The sequence below is a fragment of the Betta splendens genome, chromosome 9, assembly GCF_900634795.4.
Source record: "Betta splendens chromosome 9, fBetSpl5.4, whole genome shotgun sequence".
NCBI classification, from domain to species: Eukaryota; Metazoa; Chordata; class Actinopteri; order Anabantiformes; family Osphronemidae; genus Betta; species Betta splendens.
Genome location: NC_040889.2, coordinates 3,484,896 through 3,502,872, shown reverse-complemented (window position 1 = coordinate 3,502,872; position 17,977 = coordinate 3,484,896). Strand labels below are relative to the sequence as shown.

General features: G+C 40.7%; 1 protein-coding gene across 1 annotated transcript; it reads left to right on the top strand.

Annotated features, from left to right (window-relative positions):
* The first annotated feature begins 3,219 nt into the window (after positions 1–3,219).
* LOC114861327 (zinc finger protein 260-like) lies at positions 3,220–11,703 on the top strand. Its single transcript, XM_029160419.3, has 2 exons — positions 3,220–3,478; positions 9,051–11,703. Exons 1-2 carry the CDS (start codon positions 3,326–3,328, stop codon positions 10,689–10,691), a joined length of 1,794 nt encoding a protein of 597 aa, XP_029016252.1. The 5' UTR covers positions 3,220–3,325; the 3' UTR covers positions 10,692–11,703.
* Positions 11,704–17,977: the final 6,274 nt, after the last annotated feature.

The window sequence follows — 17,977 nt, the reverse complement described above, 5'->3', positions numbered from 1 at the left end:
TCGGCCACCGCCTCTCTGATAATTTTCCTACTGTATGATTGTACTATTTCATTCTATAAATTCATATGCTGTTGATTTAAACTTCAAAGTTGAGTCCGTGTGAAATCTCTAGCAAGGTCGGAACATGAAATAGACGACACAATCAATGACGTTTCATTAATGTTACACATTAAGGCCACGACTAAAACCGCTCCAAACCTTTTATCCCTAAGTTACTTGCATTTTATGTGAAGGTGTATTTTTGAATCTTAAGTTAATACACTCATTGTTTCATTTGCAAGGGCCGTTATTATTACAAAATGCAATGTTTGACAATTTTTATTATTTTATTGTTTGATTAATGTGTAATCTAAATGGGGGGAATGTAATGGGAAAAATTGTGCCTTTGTGCTTTTTCTTATCCAACACTGTCATCATGTGCTGGTTAGGTTCAACACTGAACATCCAAGTTTAAACATCTGATGTTCCATTTGACTAATAGTTTATAATATATGTTTGTCTTTTACACCCGGACTCTGGCTCCATCCTCTCTGACTCCCCACCAGACCCAAGGCTGCAAAAGCGGATGCATCTCCTCTTCGAAGCTTGGTGTTCCTTCCTTTTGATAACAAGACACGATGATGCAGAAGTAGAAGTAGAATGTAAACATTCTCACTTACGGCAAGATAAGGTGGCACAAACAATAATAAACTGTAATAGTCTTGCTGGACTCGCACATCGTGCGGATGCGGCACCTTGGTGACAGTTTCATTATCCAGTTTCATTATAACATTATAGATTTCCAGGGGGTGATGGCAACTGTCTCATTTTCAATATTGTCAACCTTAAACTCTTTACATTTAACACAATTAAATAAATCATAATAGTGTTTCAGACAATTTTTACAATAACATAGGCAAATGGCGGTCAATCTTCAGGCTAGGATCAAAACATACTAGGCAGAGTCCAAAACCAGAGTCAGAGAAGCAGGTAAGGCAAGGTCAAAAAACAGGAACTACGACCGCTACACAGGCAGGACTTACTGGGTAATGACGCTGAAAAGTTGACATAGTAAGTAAGTGAACACACAGCCTGGCAATGGGCTATGGCAGAGAATGTATCATACAGGCTACAACTAAACACACTCTGCTAATAGCAGACAAAACAAAGCTAATGAAATAACAAGGGATATGGTACGAACCTCGGAGACAAAGTCACAGAACATCAAAAGCAACAAAAACACTCCTTTGTTTAAATTCCTTCTAACAGTCGTGCTTACACACCAGCAACCAACTGACAACGGTCAGGACTTAAATACAACATAAAACAGGTGCAATAAATTATCATCAGCTCAAGAACAGGAAATGAGGAACAACAAAAGTAGAAGTGTGGAGAAACTAAAACACACAAGAGCACCTCTAGTGGCGCGAAGGACTGATTGTTACAGAATGCAGCTTTTCACACACTCTTTCCATTATATGTGTTACCTGTCAGGAATTGAGAGTCTTTGTCTTGTTATTAGCTACTTTCAGTTTTAATTTGCCTAGTTTCTGTTCTTGTCTACTTCCACTGCATTACTCATCAACTGTTTCCTGTTAGGCATCAACCTGGTATTGAAAATCCAGCATTCACCATAGCCAGTTGCCAAATTTTCTGTTCTTATTCGTAGCATTCTACCAATGTTTTGCCTAGACTGAGCCTTAACCCAGTTCCTGATTTTGACTACAATTTTGCCTGAGCCTTGACCTTACGTGCCTTACCTGAGCCTTGACCGTGCTAGCCCTGACCACCTCCAGCCTGTTCCTTGATTGTACCTGTCTAATGATCATTGTGTACCTGACCTCTGCCTGTCTGACCTGCTTCCGCCTAATGATTTAAATCCTATTTTTACTGACTACCGACTCTGACGCCGCCTGAAATTACCCTTTCATTTATATAAGGGTTTACTAGACAGATAAAGTGAATCCACGATTGACTCGTTGAGAGAACACAGGGCATTACAATGATTCAAATTTTTACAGTTTATATCACAACACATAATTGCTTCCTTTGGCAGACCAACCCCAGTAGGACATCTGTCAACTTCCAGTCTGATCACATTGATATACAGTACTGATCATACTTCTTATTCCATAAAATGGCCACGCCTCCTGGTTCCTACTGTACCTCTGACAGCCTTAGTGCTTAGATCAGTAGTGGATTCACTAACCCCAATGAAGAATGGGTTCATACATTTCAAACACTGCTTAGCTAAAACTGTCTCTTGTACACACAGGTTGTCACTGCTCTCTAAAAGCTTATTTTACAACGCTCTCATCAGCTTCTTTAATAGACAAACAAACTTTAATGTGCTTATGATGACTTTAAAATGGAAGTACTCCATCACTCCCTGCACCACCTGCTCTGTGCTCTCATCTGTTCCGCATATGCTACCTTTAATCAGTGAGCTCTGGTGACAGACTCTGAACTGTCCAGCTCTGCTGTCATGACATGTTTTAGCAGATGATGTGTGATAAAGACTGACCGTCACCTAAATCATCTGTTTATAGTTTGAGGGTTAACTAAAACCAAGGCAGGACGTCTGCCTCCATCTTACCTCAGACAACGCCGTGTTAACGGCAGCCGATCAGAATAAAGAGCCAATGAACATACTGTGATGAAAACATACATATGGTCTATACCAAAATCTGTATTGAGGAAGTGTCTGTTCCCCCAATTGTCAATAAGGTCACCCTTTAAGTGTATAATTTGTCAGCCTGCCTGGGGTACAATAGCTCAGGTTTCTATTTGCCTACGTGGTTACTGTTGTTGTGTCTTCCAGTTAATGAGCAGTTCTTGTCCTCTGGAGACATAGGACTCAGACAAGGAGCTCTAGATTCACACGGTATGGATAAAATGTGTGTGTATCTACAGTATATTGTATGTTAAGGGTTTAAATGAACTAAAGTAAATAAAACCTGAATGTAAATCTCTACTAACACACCCTCCTAATTTAATTTAATTTAATTTAATTTAATTTAATTTAATTTAATTTAATTTAATTTAATTTAATTTAATTTAATTTAATTTAATTTAATTTAATTTATTATAACAATGACGTCTAGTAAACCCCGGGTCTGAGCAGTGATTAGGATATTTTAAAAAGTGTGTGCATCAAAATGCAGCGAAGCAGCTCGAGACGTGATGTGACGTGACGAGCCTCGCTCTCATTGGTCACCAGATGTGGAACGCGCTCGAGACGCTCAACTCTGCGGCACTTCCGCTTCACGAGATCGACATCGTGTGGAGAAGAAGGAGTCGAGTTTGAGACTTTTAAATCAGCTGCAGTTTAGCGACCTGAACTAAAATGGATCAGAACAAGCTCGAACAGATAGAACGTGACGTGGTTCATCACGACCAGAGCGATACAACGCACCCGACTTTAACCGAGCAGGACCGGTCCACTAGCGGAGTAAAGGAGCAGCAGGACCCCGACCGCGCTGGTACCACAGATCAACAGGTCAGTGCTGATTCACCGCTAAAAGCGGCACTAAGAGGCTGAACATGAGCCTCGGGCTCCGTCTATTACACGAGCAAAGTTGTTGACGTGACAGATGAAGCCGTTAAATCCTAGGATTTAAGCGCAGTTCACTCGCTTGTTGTTATTTACTAGATCATAATTTAGTTTTCAAGCACATCTTAAACCCAGTTGTTACGTTTAGTTCCTTAATGTTCCAGTGAAAACCATTAAAATGGAAGTTGTTCATCCTTCATCCATTAAAACAGAAAATCCTGCCGGGTAGGATTTGAGAATTAGAATCAGCTTTAATGGCCAAGTTTTGCACAGGACAACCAATTATAGCTATTTTCAAAAATGAACAAATAAACAATATAAACTACAGCTTGCTGTCTCATGTTTACAATCTTTGAGTTTGGAGAAAGTACACGCTTTTAACGAGACACACGACCTTTGTGCTTGTAGTGGTAAAAATAAATATATAGTACACACTATAATTTCATCCCTTTTTTATAAAGTGGTTTGTGTCTTAATTTATTTTATAACTGGATGTCTTTTTTTTAATGCACAGCCATTTTTGACCAATTGAGCATGTATTACTACAATAGTTAAGAATGTGGGGCAGAGGAAAAGAGCTGCAGCACAAAGCAGGAGCCAAAGGCAACAACAGCAGGGCCTCCTCTATCACAGTCCTTGTAAAGGCTGCTCTTTTAACATCCTGGCTCCAGTCCCACATTTTCAGTTACACACTGATAATGGTGTTTACTTTAGAGGAAGCCGTCCCACAAGACGAAGTCCAGGGCACTGTGATACACACACACTGTGCAAACACAAAACATGTCCTAGAACAATGATTGAACCTGGTGAGGACCTGGATGGGAGACACGTAGACACTCAACACACTGAGTAGACATGAATCCTATAACATATGTCACCACTGCACTAGGAGACAGAGAATGTCATGTTTGGTCTTTATGAGCAGGTCAGCGGGACTTTTCTAGAATTTAAAGTAAACACATGCATGATTGATTTGCCAAGTTTATATGCCGGATGCCCAGATGTCCCACGTCCAGGAGTGAGCACCAATGTCAAACGTTCTTCTGTGTGTCTTCATTGTTCTGTGATGGGGCTTCAGTGCTGCTTTGGAGCCCTGTTCAGCCTGATACTGAGAATTTGGGAGCTTGGGGAAAAACATCTGGGCATCAGGCGTAAAAACTTGCCAAATCAATCGTGCAAATCATTCGTTGTGGCGACCCCTGGCGGGATGAAGCCAAAAGGAGGAGGGGAAAACATCTGGTCTGGTAAATTTCCTGTCAACTAACTTGATTGGGAAGTTTGTGGACCTGGTTGAAGTAGAAGCTGACACACTCACTTCTTTTCCATGATCCTCGGTGCTTTTCTCTCTACACTAGGACAGTCAGTACTCGCAGATTCATACCTGGACCCTACCTAAGTGAGTGTTTTTTACTGTGTTCATCAGCTAGAATGTGGTTCACACCACTCTGTATGATTGTAACCACAGGGACATGAAGTGTCCTGTTAATTATACACAAAAAGCTGAATACAGCAGCAGCAGGGTTTACTGTATAGATTTTCATTTTACATACGTCCACATACTTTCTGGTTTTAGTCTGAGCTATGTGATGTGCTGCAGTTTATCTAGTTTGGTCAGATTGTCAGCAGTGGGGCTGTCACTATTGAGATTGTGATTCATTTCATGATGTTTGTTTTCATGCAGAAACCTGAGCTAAGCTCAAGCTGTGATCTTCGTCCTGCTTTTTAATGTTTCCAAGGTCTAGTAACGCTAGAAAGAGAATATTATGTATTATAATATATGATACATGTTGCAAGTTCATAACTTGTTATAATGTGATTTGTGTCCACATGTATTATATCTTGGTTTGGTCAAGCTTTATTTTGCTGCTAGGAGACAGGGAATGTTGTTCTGCTTTAGCCTGTGTTAGCTGCTTTATAACCTTGGAAAACACCCCCTGAAGTAAACACATGAGCAAATCAGTCACTGATCGGAATGTGTGGAACTGGAGCCAGGAGGGAAGGAAACAGATGTTGGTTCAGAGGAGAGGCCTCTCTCTGAGATGAGCTTTTGCTTCTAGCTGCTTCAGCTGTTGCTCTTTGCTCTTGAGCGACATAACCTCTTCTTTCCTTACAGAAGATAACAATCATATTAATTGAGGCTAAAATTAAATTGAAGCCTGATTGGATTATTTTGAGTTGTTCTCCACCTAAGGCTCATTTTTCTATTTCCTGTTTCTGGGACCTTATTTGAGTTGTACAGTAGAATAGCAGAGCAGTAAAACCTGAAGTTTACCTAACTGCAGCAGATGATCTGGAAGTTGGTTGATTTTTCTGCATCATAGTAGGGTTTTTGTTCCACTTTGAATTTAAACTTAAAAGATTTTTGTTTCTCTTCTTGATTTAAATGGATCAATTCCTTTGTCACAGCTAAACATTTAACAAAAACATTGAGGCATGAACAAATTTCTAGATATTTACTGAAAAAGGAATGCAGTACACATATCTATACTAAAAGAAGGTAGCCAGATGCCATTAGCCATTTCGGCCTCCCAGAAATCCCTGGACCTCAAACCAGGTCAGCTTGACACAATACATGAGCAGAGGTTTTCTAAAAAAAGTCACACACTTTGGTCCTCATCTACTTCTCCTCTGCAGAATGTCCCTTAGTGATCTACTCTTTGAACTCCAGTCATTCAGCTGCCTCTTCAGTCGCTCCTCAAAATCTAGGCTCATTAAAAACTAACCTGCATGTGCATGGCAATATTTATTTAACCACAGAATCGTCATTACAGGGATTAAGACTCTCAATGCACTTATTTCGGCCTCGCCTCACAGCGAGAAGGTTCTGGGTTTGATTCCCAGAGGCAGCCCTGGTGCCTTTCTGTGTGGAGTTTGCACGTTCTCCCTGTGTCTGCGTGGGTTCTCGCCGGGTTCTCCGGCTTCCTCCCACAGTCCAAAGACGTGCATTAGGTTGATTGGCTTCTCTCCATTGCTCGTAGGTGTGTGTGAATGGTTGTATCTCTCTGTGTTGCCCTGCGATGGACCGGCAACCCGTCCAGGGTGTACCCTGCCTCTCGCCCATAGCCAGCTGGCTTAGGCTCCAGCACCCCCGCAACCCCGCATATGGGATTCAGCGGCTTGGAAAATGGATGGATGCACTTATTTCCATATTACGTAATGAAATTTGTTTCAACTTCTCATTGAACATAAATCACTTTCCCATTGTTTTTTTCTTCTCTGTCTTAAGAATCTATTGTGGTTGATTTGATACTTAAAATTCGTCAGAGAATTCACAGAGACGCAACTTTGGGGTTTAAATCAATAATGGGTGAATTAATTATATGTGATAAAACAATACAATCAAAGAATAAAGATGGAGAGGCAGTGCCTAAGTTCACCTTCTTGTTCCTCTGCAGAGAGAACTGAGAGGTCAAAAAAGGTCAGCTGTGTGTCTCAAGCAGACCCCCCAGCTTATGAGGGCCTGTTTTAACCACTAGGTAAGATCTCTCCTCATGTCCAAATAAGGCCCGAACAAAGACTAAACGTTTACTTGAAAGAGAGAGCCTACGTGGTTACTCAATAGCAACAATTCTTGTAACTTTTTGGACCATAGGCAACCTCCCAGTGCTCTCCCGGGGCTGGCACAACCTGCACATGTTTTCCTAAGAACAAACCAACATCAACATCATCAGACTACATCAAACTCTAACCCCAGTTGAAGCAAACTCTTTAACCCCGGTAACTAAGTAAATACATGAACACATGTACTTTTCTCTTTCTAAGCCATGATTAAATTTACTACTCTATTTTCTACATACATACACATAGAATATGAACAAACAACCAGTAAACCGGTTTAGTTTTATGAAACTGCACAGAACACGCAGAACATGCTATATCAAATTGGGCTAGCATTAATTAAAGGCTTATCGGAGAACACCAAAACATTACTTTATCTCCAAGTGTATGTCCCACATGCTGCTCGTCCAACTCATCAGGGATAAACAAGTGGATTAGGTGTAAAAAGGCTTGTTTACTGTAGGCTCTGAATATCTTAATTACTACACCAACATTCTCCACTCATTGATAGCAAATGATAACTACAGCCAAAAAAAAAAAAATGCCCTTGTCCCTGCATATTGCATGGCGAAACCCTGTAGCTTATGCTTATTCCTTAATTAGGGTGCTGTCTCTGCCACCTACAGGGGAAATATAATAATAGCTTTACCAAGTATTACTAAATAATACACTCTTCCAGAACTCTGTTGGATTTATGTGGGCTAAAGTAGTGTTAAATATTAAGTCAGAAGTTTTCAGGTTACTCTAAATTGAAGTGCCAAAGATAGACTCAAACCAAGATCTCTTGGTGCAGAGGCCAACACTTTTCCATTCATCCATGTGATATGCTTAACAAGAACATTTCCCCAATGTAGGATCAGTCAATACTATTTAACTTAAATAATATTCATCCATCCATTAATTTTCGACCACTGTAACCAGGGCCAAGTTAAGCTACTGTTTGTCATACTCTGGATTTGTGTAATTTTTTTTTGGCTCCCTTTCCTGTTTGTGTTTCCTGCTTTTCTGGTTACTGCCGCTCCAGGTCTAGCCCGAGCTTGACTTACGGTCACATGACTCATGCAACTGCAGTCAATTAACAATCTGTCTTGTATGTAGTCTCCAGTACTCACCTCATACCTCTGCCAGATTGTCGCATTTTATCACCACTTCCCAGCGTTTCACCTATATCTAACCTTTTACCGAATCTTCGACCGTCTGAACCCTGTCTGTACCGTCGCCTGATCTGATCATCTGTTTGTCTGATTACTGTACCCTCAATTGTACCTACCTGTTTAGCGTAAATAATAAACCAAGTTTATTAGAATAACTTCAAAAGCTATAGCTGTTTGTTTGTTCTTTAAACAGATTAAAATTGAATAAACAATAAATCAATGTTTTATGCCTTAACAAAACTATCAGTTAATTAATGTTGTGAAGTTTGGTGTTAAGGTTAGGGGTAGAGTTATAAAATAAATCAACAACTGACATCAAATCTATGCTGGTTGAACTGTAACTCAATCCTTGATTTAGTATTGAAGAACAACTAAACCTGATCTATGTACAGCAGGATTCTATGCAGGTATTTAATAAAACACCATTTTGATTTAAATAAAAGTGCTCATTGAACAATCAGGAAATAACTTTAGATAATTTAAAAGAACAATAATTGTTGTTGGTAGATCTACTTCATTGTCAAACCTTTGTGACTGGAGCTCCCCCTTTTGAATCATGAGGTTCATATTTCTCCTTCTGCTGTTTTGAGATTAGCTCATCCTTCTTCTCTGTGTTTGTTTTGGTTGAAGTTTCACGACATACACATATTTTCAAAGTATCAGAGAGCAGAACAACACAGTAAACATATCATAGTACTGTATAATCAAAAGCAACAGATTTTCTTGGATGCCTTGCTGTCCTTTGGTATTGTAGGTATTTGTGCCATGATGACATTTCATTTTTTTTTCTATATCTGTCACTTTAGAAACACAAAGGAAGAAGAGTTTCAAGGCTTTATCTCTGTCACCAATGTGACCAAGCTTTCACCAGACCTTCAGCGCTAAAGAATCATCAGAGGATTCACTCTGGAGAGAAACCCTACAGCTGTGAGCAGTGTGGCAAAACCCTGACTTCAAGAAGTAACCTAAAAGTGCATCAGCAAATTCATACAGGGGAAAGACCGTGCACCTGCACCGAATGCGGCGCAACTTTTCACAGGTCAAAAGATTTGGAACTCCACAATCGTGTTCACACTGGAGAGAAACCTCACTCATGCAAACTATGTGGGAAAGCGTTCTCTCTGTCTAGGAGCTTAGTGCAACACCAAAGTATTCACACTGGGGAGAAACCTCACAGATGTGATAAGTGTGGCAAAACATTTTCTCAGCATAGTACTTTACTAAAACACCAACGTGTTCACACTGGAGAGAAACCTTACTGGTGTGAACAGTGTGGAAAAACTTTCCCTCATCTTAATTGCTTAACTAGTCACCAACGTGCTCACACTGGAGAAAAACCTTACTGGTGTGAACAGTGTGGAAAAACATTCCCTCATCGTAGTTACTTAACTATTCACCAACGTATTCACACTCGAGAGAAACCTTACTGGTGTGAACAGTGTGGAAAAACCTTCACTTCTAAAAATAGCCTAAAGACCCATCAGCAAACTCATGCAGGATTAGGACCATACACCTGCGCTGAATGTGGAGCAGCTTTCTACGGGTCAATGGCTTTGGAAATCCACAGTCGTGTTCACACTGGAGAAAAACCTTACTCGTGTGAACACTGTGGAAAATTGTTCTCTCAGCTGAGTAATTTAAAGACACACCAACATGTTCATACTCGAAAAAAAACTCACTCATGTGATCAGTGCGGTAAAACGTTCCCTTATCTCAGTAATTTACAGAGACACCAACGTGTTCACACTGGAGAGAAACCTCACTCATGTGAACAGTGTGGAAAAGCATTCTCTCGCCTCTGTAGTTTACATATACATCGACGTCTTCACACTGGAGAGAAACGTTACTCATGTCAAGAGTGTGGTAAAGCATTTTCTCAGCTTGGTCATTTTCAAACACACCAACGTATTCATACTGGAGAAAAACCTCACTCATGTGAACAGTGTGGAAAAGCGTTTTGTGACCGCAGTAACTTACTGACACACCAACAAGTTCACACTAGAGAGAAATCTCACTGGTGTGAACAGTGTGGCAAAACATTCTCTCAATTCAGTAACTTAATGACACACCAACGTATTCACACTGGAGAAAAACCTCACTCATGTGAACAGTGTGGAAAAGCGTTCTTTCAGCTCAGTTGCCTACTGATACACCAACGTATTCACACTGGAGAAAAACCTCATTCATGTGACCAGTGTGGAAAAGCATTCTCTCAGCTCAGTAACTTAGCGACACACAAACGTATTCACACTGGAGAGAAACCTTACTCATGTGCACAGTGTGGAAAAGCGTTCCCCTCTGCTTCCAAGCTAAGACTACACCAACGCAGTCACACCAGAGAAAGACCATATTCATGTCAAAGCTGTGGAAAAACTTTTTCTGATTTGTCCAACCTAACAAAGCACCAGAGAGTTCACACGGCAGGTAAATCTTCTGTCATTCCCTGAGGGTCTATCATCACTGGAACATCAAAAACCTCCAAAACCTGCAGCTGCTTGGGTTCATTAGATCATGGCTGCCTACGTATGCATGACGCCTGACCACATCAGGATAAAAGTGGACAGAAAACTTACAGCAGTTCACTGATGCTGTAACCGGAGTAGAACTTGCTTAGCTATAATGAGTCTCCAGACTTTCTCACAGTGATCATCTTTGCTTTCATTTTTTTAATTGTAACTTGACTTTATAATTTTACTTACACTTTACTCTCTTGTTAGGTTGTTATATTTTATTAGTTTTGCAGTTTTACTTTAAACCTCATCCAATTATGAAACTTTTTCAATACCATAATGTATAGGCAGCGTTTAGAAAACATTTGTGCAAGACGTCACAACACATCGTGTGTTGATGACCAATATTTAGCCTGGAAGCAGTTATAGACACAATTATTGGTACTATTCTTCATAGTAAATAAAAATGAGTTCAATGCACATAAGACATTACTTTTGACTTGTGGTTCTACAGAAGTGCAGTGATATTTAGCTATATCACGTATCGCTCCCTCACTACAATAGATGTTTGTATAGAACATATGTATGTTTCTATTGTTCACATTTTCTATATATTGTGGAAATCCTATGTATTTCAGCAGTTACTATGGACTAGAAAATACACTCTTCTCCAGCTCATCACGCAACAATTACCCGCTTCACTCAAAAAGGATTCCTAAAAAAATGTTGATCTAACATATTATATATATATATATTATATATATTTGTCACATTTGCCTTATACTGCGACCCCGCTTGGCTTGGAAAACTAAATTGAAATTTAATGTAACGTGTTCTCTCCGCTGTCGCTCATGCGCACTGTTTGCTCTTAGTTCCGGCACCTGTTTGTTTCGCCATCTGTATCTAAACAGTCTTACAAGGTGTAATTTTTTTTTATTTTAAGGACTGAATAAGTCTGCTGTTAATTGCTACGATCTCTGTCAATAAAATATAAAATGGTAAACCTCTGCATCCTGTCTTTTGAGTTTTGTTTGAGTTTAAACTATTGAATGTTGTGAATTTAGTTAAATATTAACGGGATTTAATCCCACTGTCACTGCAGCAAAATAACATTTTTATATTATTAACTTCAATCTAGCCCCCCAACATTTAGAATATGTTTTTTTACAGATGATGTTTTAGATTGAGACAACACACAAGTTCAGGATTGACAAAGTGTCTCCTGAGAGTCCAAAATCAGGATTTTAAAAAAATGTGTGTAATGTCCTGGCTTTATTAAATCTTCTTTTAATGGCCTGGTAGCTAAGTTGGTAGAGCATGACTTAAGACAGAGGTTCAAGTCCTGCTTCTGGCCCCAGGTTTGCCTTTTGATCAATACACTCCGCAGGCGCTCTGTGTGGCAGTCCACTGCTCCCCCAGAGGATGGTTTAATTACAGAGGATAAATTTCATTGAGACATGTTTTTAAATTCAGTCCCTGGGCTGTGTCCTGCTGCCGTTCTGCAGGGCAGCAGGCTGCCCTGTTCCTGCTGGGTGGGTGGCCTCGCCTTTGCTGCCCTCTTCCACAATGGTGGCGCTGCCTCCTCCTTTGCCAGACTAGACTCTTCCGTCTCCTGGGTTGGCGCCAGCCTGGAGGATGCTGTCGCTCCCTGCGAGCTTCTAGAGACATCTAGTTTCAATGCCGGCCTCCCAGAACTTCTTGTTTTCGCTGGGCACTGAAGAAAGGTTTTGGACCTCCCTCCCTCCCTAGTTCCTGACAGTGTTGCTTTATCTAACTTTATGTTCAGTCATTTGATTCACCACCTGCATCTAATCTGTAATCAAGCCTTGTATTTCAGTGCCACGTCATGCCATGCTCCCTTGCCAGAGTGTTAGTGCATGTTTCTCCTGTTACCTGTGTTTACGATCCAGCGTTCATGCCAAGTAAGTCTTACTGTGTACCAGTCCTGGATGTCGTTTTGACTTTTGCCTTGCCTGCTCCTTTGTTTCTGGTTTTGGACTCTGCCTAATTTTGCTGAACCTTGTCTGGAGATTGACTGCCTGTACTACTGCACCTGCCAAACCATAGTCATTGTCTGGGCTACGGATGGCAGATGAAGCTTCCACAGGGTTTATCTGTGACATCAGTGACACCTGGTGGTGCATCATCTGCTTCAACCAGCCTCCTTGTCCTTGCTGTACTTCAATGTGATAAAAAGCGTAAGAACAATTTATGATCATTTTGTGATAGAGTAGGAAGTGCTTGTGTTACATTGTGAATTATAAGTATAAAGTGAGAGGGGGTGTGCTTGTGAAATGGGCAAACTAAAATCACATGGGATGTATTTCACAGATTTTTATCTAAAAATAGGATTTTATCAACAGTGCTGGGCTTCAGCCTGTTTCATCTTTGGCTGATGACTTTGCCAGCCTTGGAGAAAATCCTATCACAGGGCACAGAGGAAGCTGGTGTGCACAAAAAGTTCATTATCGTCCCATAAAGGTGCGGGCATAAAATTTTGTGGGTTACCCAGTACTTCAGTTCGTGGAATGTGGGGTTCTTTTAAAGGTCCATGCACACGCTTTTTTCATGCTACACAATGCTAAAGAATTGGACCTTGATGTCTCAGTAAGGTGTCTGTAACTTTTCATGCCAAAAAGCGCTGTAGATCGCTCACGCGGCCCGTCTGAAAATGTGTGTTTTAAGCTCTCGTCCACAACGCCCCATTTTCGGAGTGTGTCGCAAGCGAAGTTGATCGCCACACCCCTTTGAGGAAGCGCATAGCCGTGATCCGCCGCGGGAATCAAACGTCACGGTCACTGAATCCATTGTAACAGCAAAACTGGATAACTCGTCCTCGTAGTGGAATTCAACCATACGTTTCATCCAAAATCTGACTCTGAAGTTGAATGGAAGGCTGTTGAAGTGGTTACACTTCGACTGGCGCAAGGTACTGTACGTCTAACTGGCAATTTCACATTTATTTTAATTTATTGATTTATATAATACGCAACTTGATTAGCTGCTAACGCTAATACTAATGGTTGCCAATAAGCAGCCTGAATTAATAAAACAGAATATTGTTTGGGAGCATAGCTCGATAAATTAATATAAACTCTGTTTTACATGTTTTTTCTTTCTCGTGCTGCTGCTGTGTCAAAATAATTATTCCAAAATGGGGTCTTCACCTGCAGCTTATATTTTGCTGTATTTGTTATGTGTGACAGCAACTGTTGCCGTCATATGTTTAATACTTTTATTAATGTGACATGGTATTTAAAATTAAAATTTCGATAAATCTTACCTCAAGAAACCTGAACCAGTTGCCAAACCTACTGTCATGTATGGTTGATGATCCAGGACTGGAGCCAGTATGATTGACTGTGTATTCCTTACAGAACAATTTAATATTCAGTATATCAGACAATTACACATGCATGGAATAAATCAGTATCTCCGAAATTAAACAATTTTAGAACATTTGTCAGCACCTTGCAACACTGTCTCTCTCTGTCGCTGTAGCTGTTAGATTCAACTGTTCTAGCAATTAGCATTCCTTACACAGGAGGGAAGCTACATTATGAACAGAGAAACTTCTAGAGTACATACATCAAATAAGAATCAAGCATGTACTCACGTTTGGGGAAGCAGCAAGTGGGCGCTTCTTCAACCTGAGTGACTTCTTCTTTTTGTCTTTTAAATGGCGGGTGGCAACCAACTGAAAGGTGCATTAGCGCCACCTCCTATGGTAGACTGCGCAGTGAGTGACGACTCCTTTTGTCTGTGACTGAAGTGACTGAAACAAAATGTTTCAGGTACATTTAGGGGTCCATGTTTGTCTGGGGGGGGCGAAGCTGGTTCTGTGATTGGTCAAGCGAATGCAGACGTATCCAGGCCGCCAAATTTGAAACGATGGTTCTTGAACCGGATTGGATAATTTCTCAAAAATGTGAAATAAGTAGTACTTCTAACACACCAGGAGTGTCTTAACATGACCCAGGGAGTCAAATAAACGTGCCAGAATGTCTAAAAAGTGAATTTTGCCAGAACTCATTTTTTTATCTGACCACCTGAGTGGGAATAACCTGTACAATTTTCAGTCAGGATTTAGAAAACATCATAGCACAGAAACCGCTCTGGTTAGAGTCAATGATCTAGTTTCTGTTCATGTCCTGTTAGATCTTAGTGCTGCATTTAAAACAATTAATTATAACATTCTATTACAGAGACTAGAATATAGAATCAGAATTAACGGAGCAGCACTGGGATGGTTTAAATCCTATTTGTTGAACAGATTCCAGTTTGTTCATGTTAATGATAAATTTTCCACATGCACCAGTGATTAGCTTTGGAGTACCACAGGGTTCTGTGCTTGGTCCAATTCTGTTCAGCCTGTACATGTCTCCTCTAGATGAGATTATTAGGAAGCATTCTATTAATTTTCATTGTTATGCGGATGATACTCAGCTATATATGTCTTCGAAACTATATGAAATAGATCAACTAGTCAAAATTCAAAGTTGTTTAAAAGACATCAAATCCTGGATGTCCCAAAACGTCCTTCAACTAAATTCAGATAAAACTGAAATTCTTATTGTTGGGCTTAAAAACCAGAGAAAGACACTATTGACTCAGATAGCCACCCTGGATTGTCAGGTTTTGGTAGAGATCGGACCCACATGCACAGCGAGATGCATGTCCCTGAGCGAGAAGTGCAGCACGGAGGGTCTTAACGCTGGCTGGGTCCATGTCTGGCCAGATCGTTCTGTCAGGTTTTGGTAGAGTTCGGACCCACATGCACAGCGAAAACGCAGCAGACAGATGGAGTAAGTAAAAGGGCTTTAATACGGAAATCGTAGTCTCAAACAGTACAGGTCATACACTTAAAGCATGAAGGTATAGGCACAGAAGGAGCAGGCTAAATCCCTTCCAGAGGACAGGCACGGGTCGGTAACAGACTTCACAGGATACAATACCAGGTCAGGATCAGGCGAGAATCAGACAATAAAGAGCGGGGTCAAACACAAAATAAGCTATCAATGGAATGCTGGAAAGTGGCGCTAGGCGTACAACTATCTGGCGGCTAACCCAGGTGACAGGTGGTGTTTAAATGTCCTGGTGAGTAATGACAAATGAGACGCAGGTGCGTGAACTGAAAACCGGATATAAAGGTAGCGAGAACAGAATGATGCAACAAAACCGGAATTACTGCGCTAAAACAGGAAGTGGACCTAGAGCTCTGACATGGATGGCATAACATTAGCTTCAGATTCTACTGTAAGGAACCTTCGTGTCATCTTTGATCAGGATCTCTCTTTTACACCATATATTAAACAAATCTCTAGAACCGCCTAATTTCATCTTAGAAATATAGCTAAAATCAGAAGCATCTTCTCTCAGAGCGATGCAGAGAAACTGATCCATGCATTTGTTACCTCTAGGCTGGACTACTGTAACTGCTTACTCATAGGATGTCCCAACAACTCCTTAAAAAGCCTACAGCTAATTCAAAATGCTGCAGCCAGAGTTCTGACAGGAAATAGCATCTCTGCACTGGCTGCCTATAAAATGTAGGATAGAAATTAAAATTCTCCTATTCACCTACAAAGTACTCAATGATAAAGCTCCTTCCTATCTTTAAGACCTCATAGTTCCTTATGCTCCCAGCAGAACGCTTCGTTCTCAGAGCGCTGGGCTACTTGTGGTTCCTAGAGTCTTTAAATGTAGAACGGGAGGCAGAGCTTTTAGCTACCAAGCTCCTCTCCTCTGGAACCAGCTCCAACTTCAGGTTCAAGAAGCTGACACACTCTCCACCTTTAAGATCAGGCTTAGAATCTCCCTTAACTATAAAGCCTATAGTTAGAGATGGTTCCTGTGACTAATAATTATTGCCAGTGATTTGAACATCTCTAAGTTAAGCTGCAATAGACATATACTGCTATGGGACTTAACTGTTTCCTTCTATCCTCCCATCATTGTTCTATGTTCAACTAACCTTGTCTCTTCCTCTCCAGTAGTTGTGCTTCTCCCCCGCTTTCTCTCTCTCTCTCCTTAGCTCTGTCCTCACCTACAGGTATCATTGGACTCAAAGTTTGGTGTCTGTTATGGGCAGCTGTGGATCCAACCATCCTGCCTGTGTCCAATCCCTGGTCCAACCATCCTGCATATGCTCTGTTGTTGCTTGTTGTTGTTGCTGTGCTTTTCTTTCTCTCTATCCCCTCACCCCAACTGGTCAATGCAGATGGCCGCCCACATCCAGCCTGGTTCTTCTGGAGGTTTCTTCCTCGTTAGAGCGGGAGTTTTTCCTCTCCACTGTTGCTGTCAAATAAAAGGCTTGCTGTATTTGGGTTCTGTTGGGTTTAGTTGTGTAAGGTTTTAAACCTTACTTTGTAAAGTGCCTTGAGATAACTTTGTTGTGATTTGGCACTATATAAATAAAATTAAATTGAAATAAATTGAAGCAGGAAGCCTCAGGTTCAGGAAAATGCACAGACTGAATTAGTTGTTTAGGAAGCAGGGTAGGAGTCATGCAGCGTGAGAAGAGGGACGAAAGAAAAAAGAAAAGATCATCTGGATTTCTTTCTCCTGGATTCCATAAAGTAAATCACAGATATATCTCCACCAACAAACAAACAACAAACACAAGATGTGGCTGGAGAGACTTAAAAATGCCTTTGTTCCTGTTCTCATGCCATTCAGCCAAGTAAAAACTGAACAACATATCAAATGGTATCTGATGATAGGATTCGTTGGAAGTGTCTATTATTGTCCCTTAGTTCACTGCACAATAAGTGTTGTGAATAAAGTAGAGTACCTGAATGTAACATGAGACCTAGAATGCCCTAAAGAATCAGACTGTCACCCATGAATGCAGTAATCTCATGTAAGATTAGAAGGCAGGTTCGCAGACAATGCCAGGAATCGAATGTCATTTGCATGCAGTACAGTACGTACTGTATACTGTCCAAGGGTTGAGGCCGGGGAGCAAGTCCCCCATGTTACCACATGATATCCAAGCTGTATGAGAGCTTTTGTCACATTAATAGGTTCGCTCATAAGAGGCTGATTAGATCCAACAGCTGATAGAAGCTGGATCCTAGAGATGGAAAGATCAGTTCTTTTAACTGACCCAGATCTTTAACTCTCGAACAGTAAAGTGAATGAATCATTTTGATTATTTTGTCTATTTTGTTCATTTACAGCAGGTGGTACTGGGGACGTTGTAAAAATGGGCGCGGTTCAAAAACTGATACTGAAGACAACATGATTTGCTTCAGTGGACAAATTACAATCACAAAATGCCA

Bases quoted from the DNA above. Each gene is read 5' to 3' on its own strand.
- LOC114861327 (XM_029160419.3), top strand. From the start codon at position 3,326: ATGGATCAGAACAAGCTCGAACAGATAGAACGTGACGTGGTTCATCAC. The intron at 3,479-9,050 runs GTCAGTGCTGAT...CTGTCACTTTAG, and splicing joins CTGGTACCACAGATCAACAG to AAACACAAAGGAAGAAGAGT.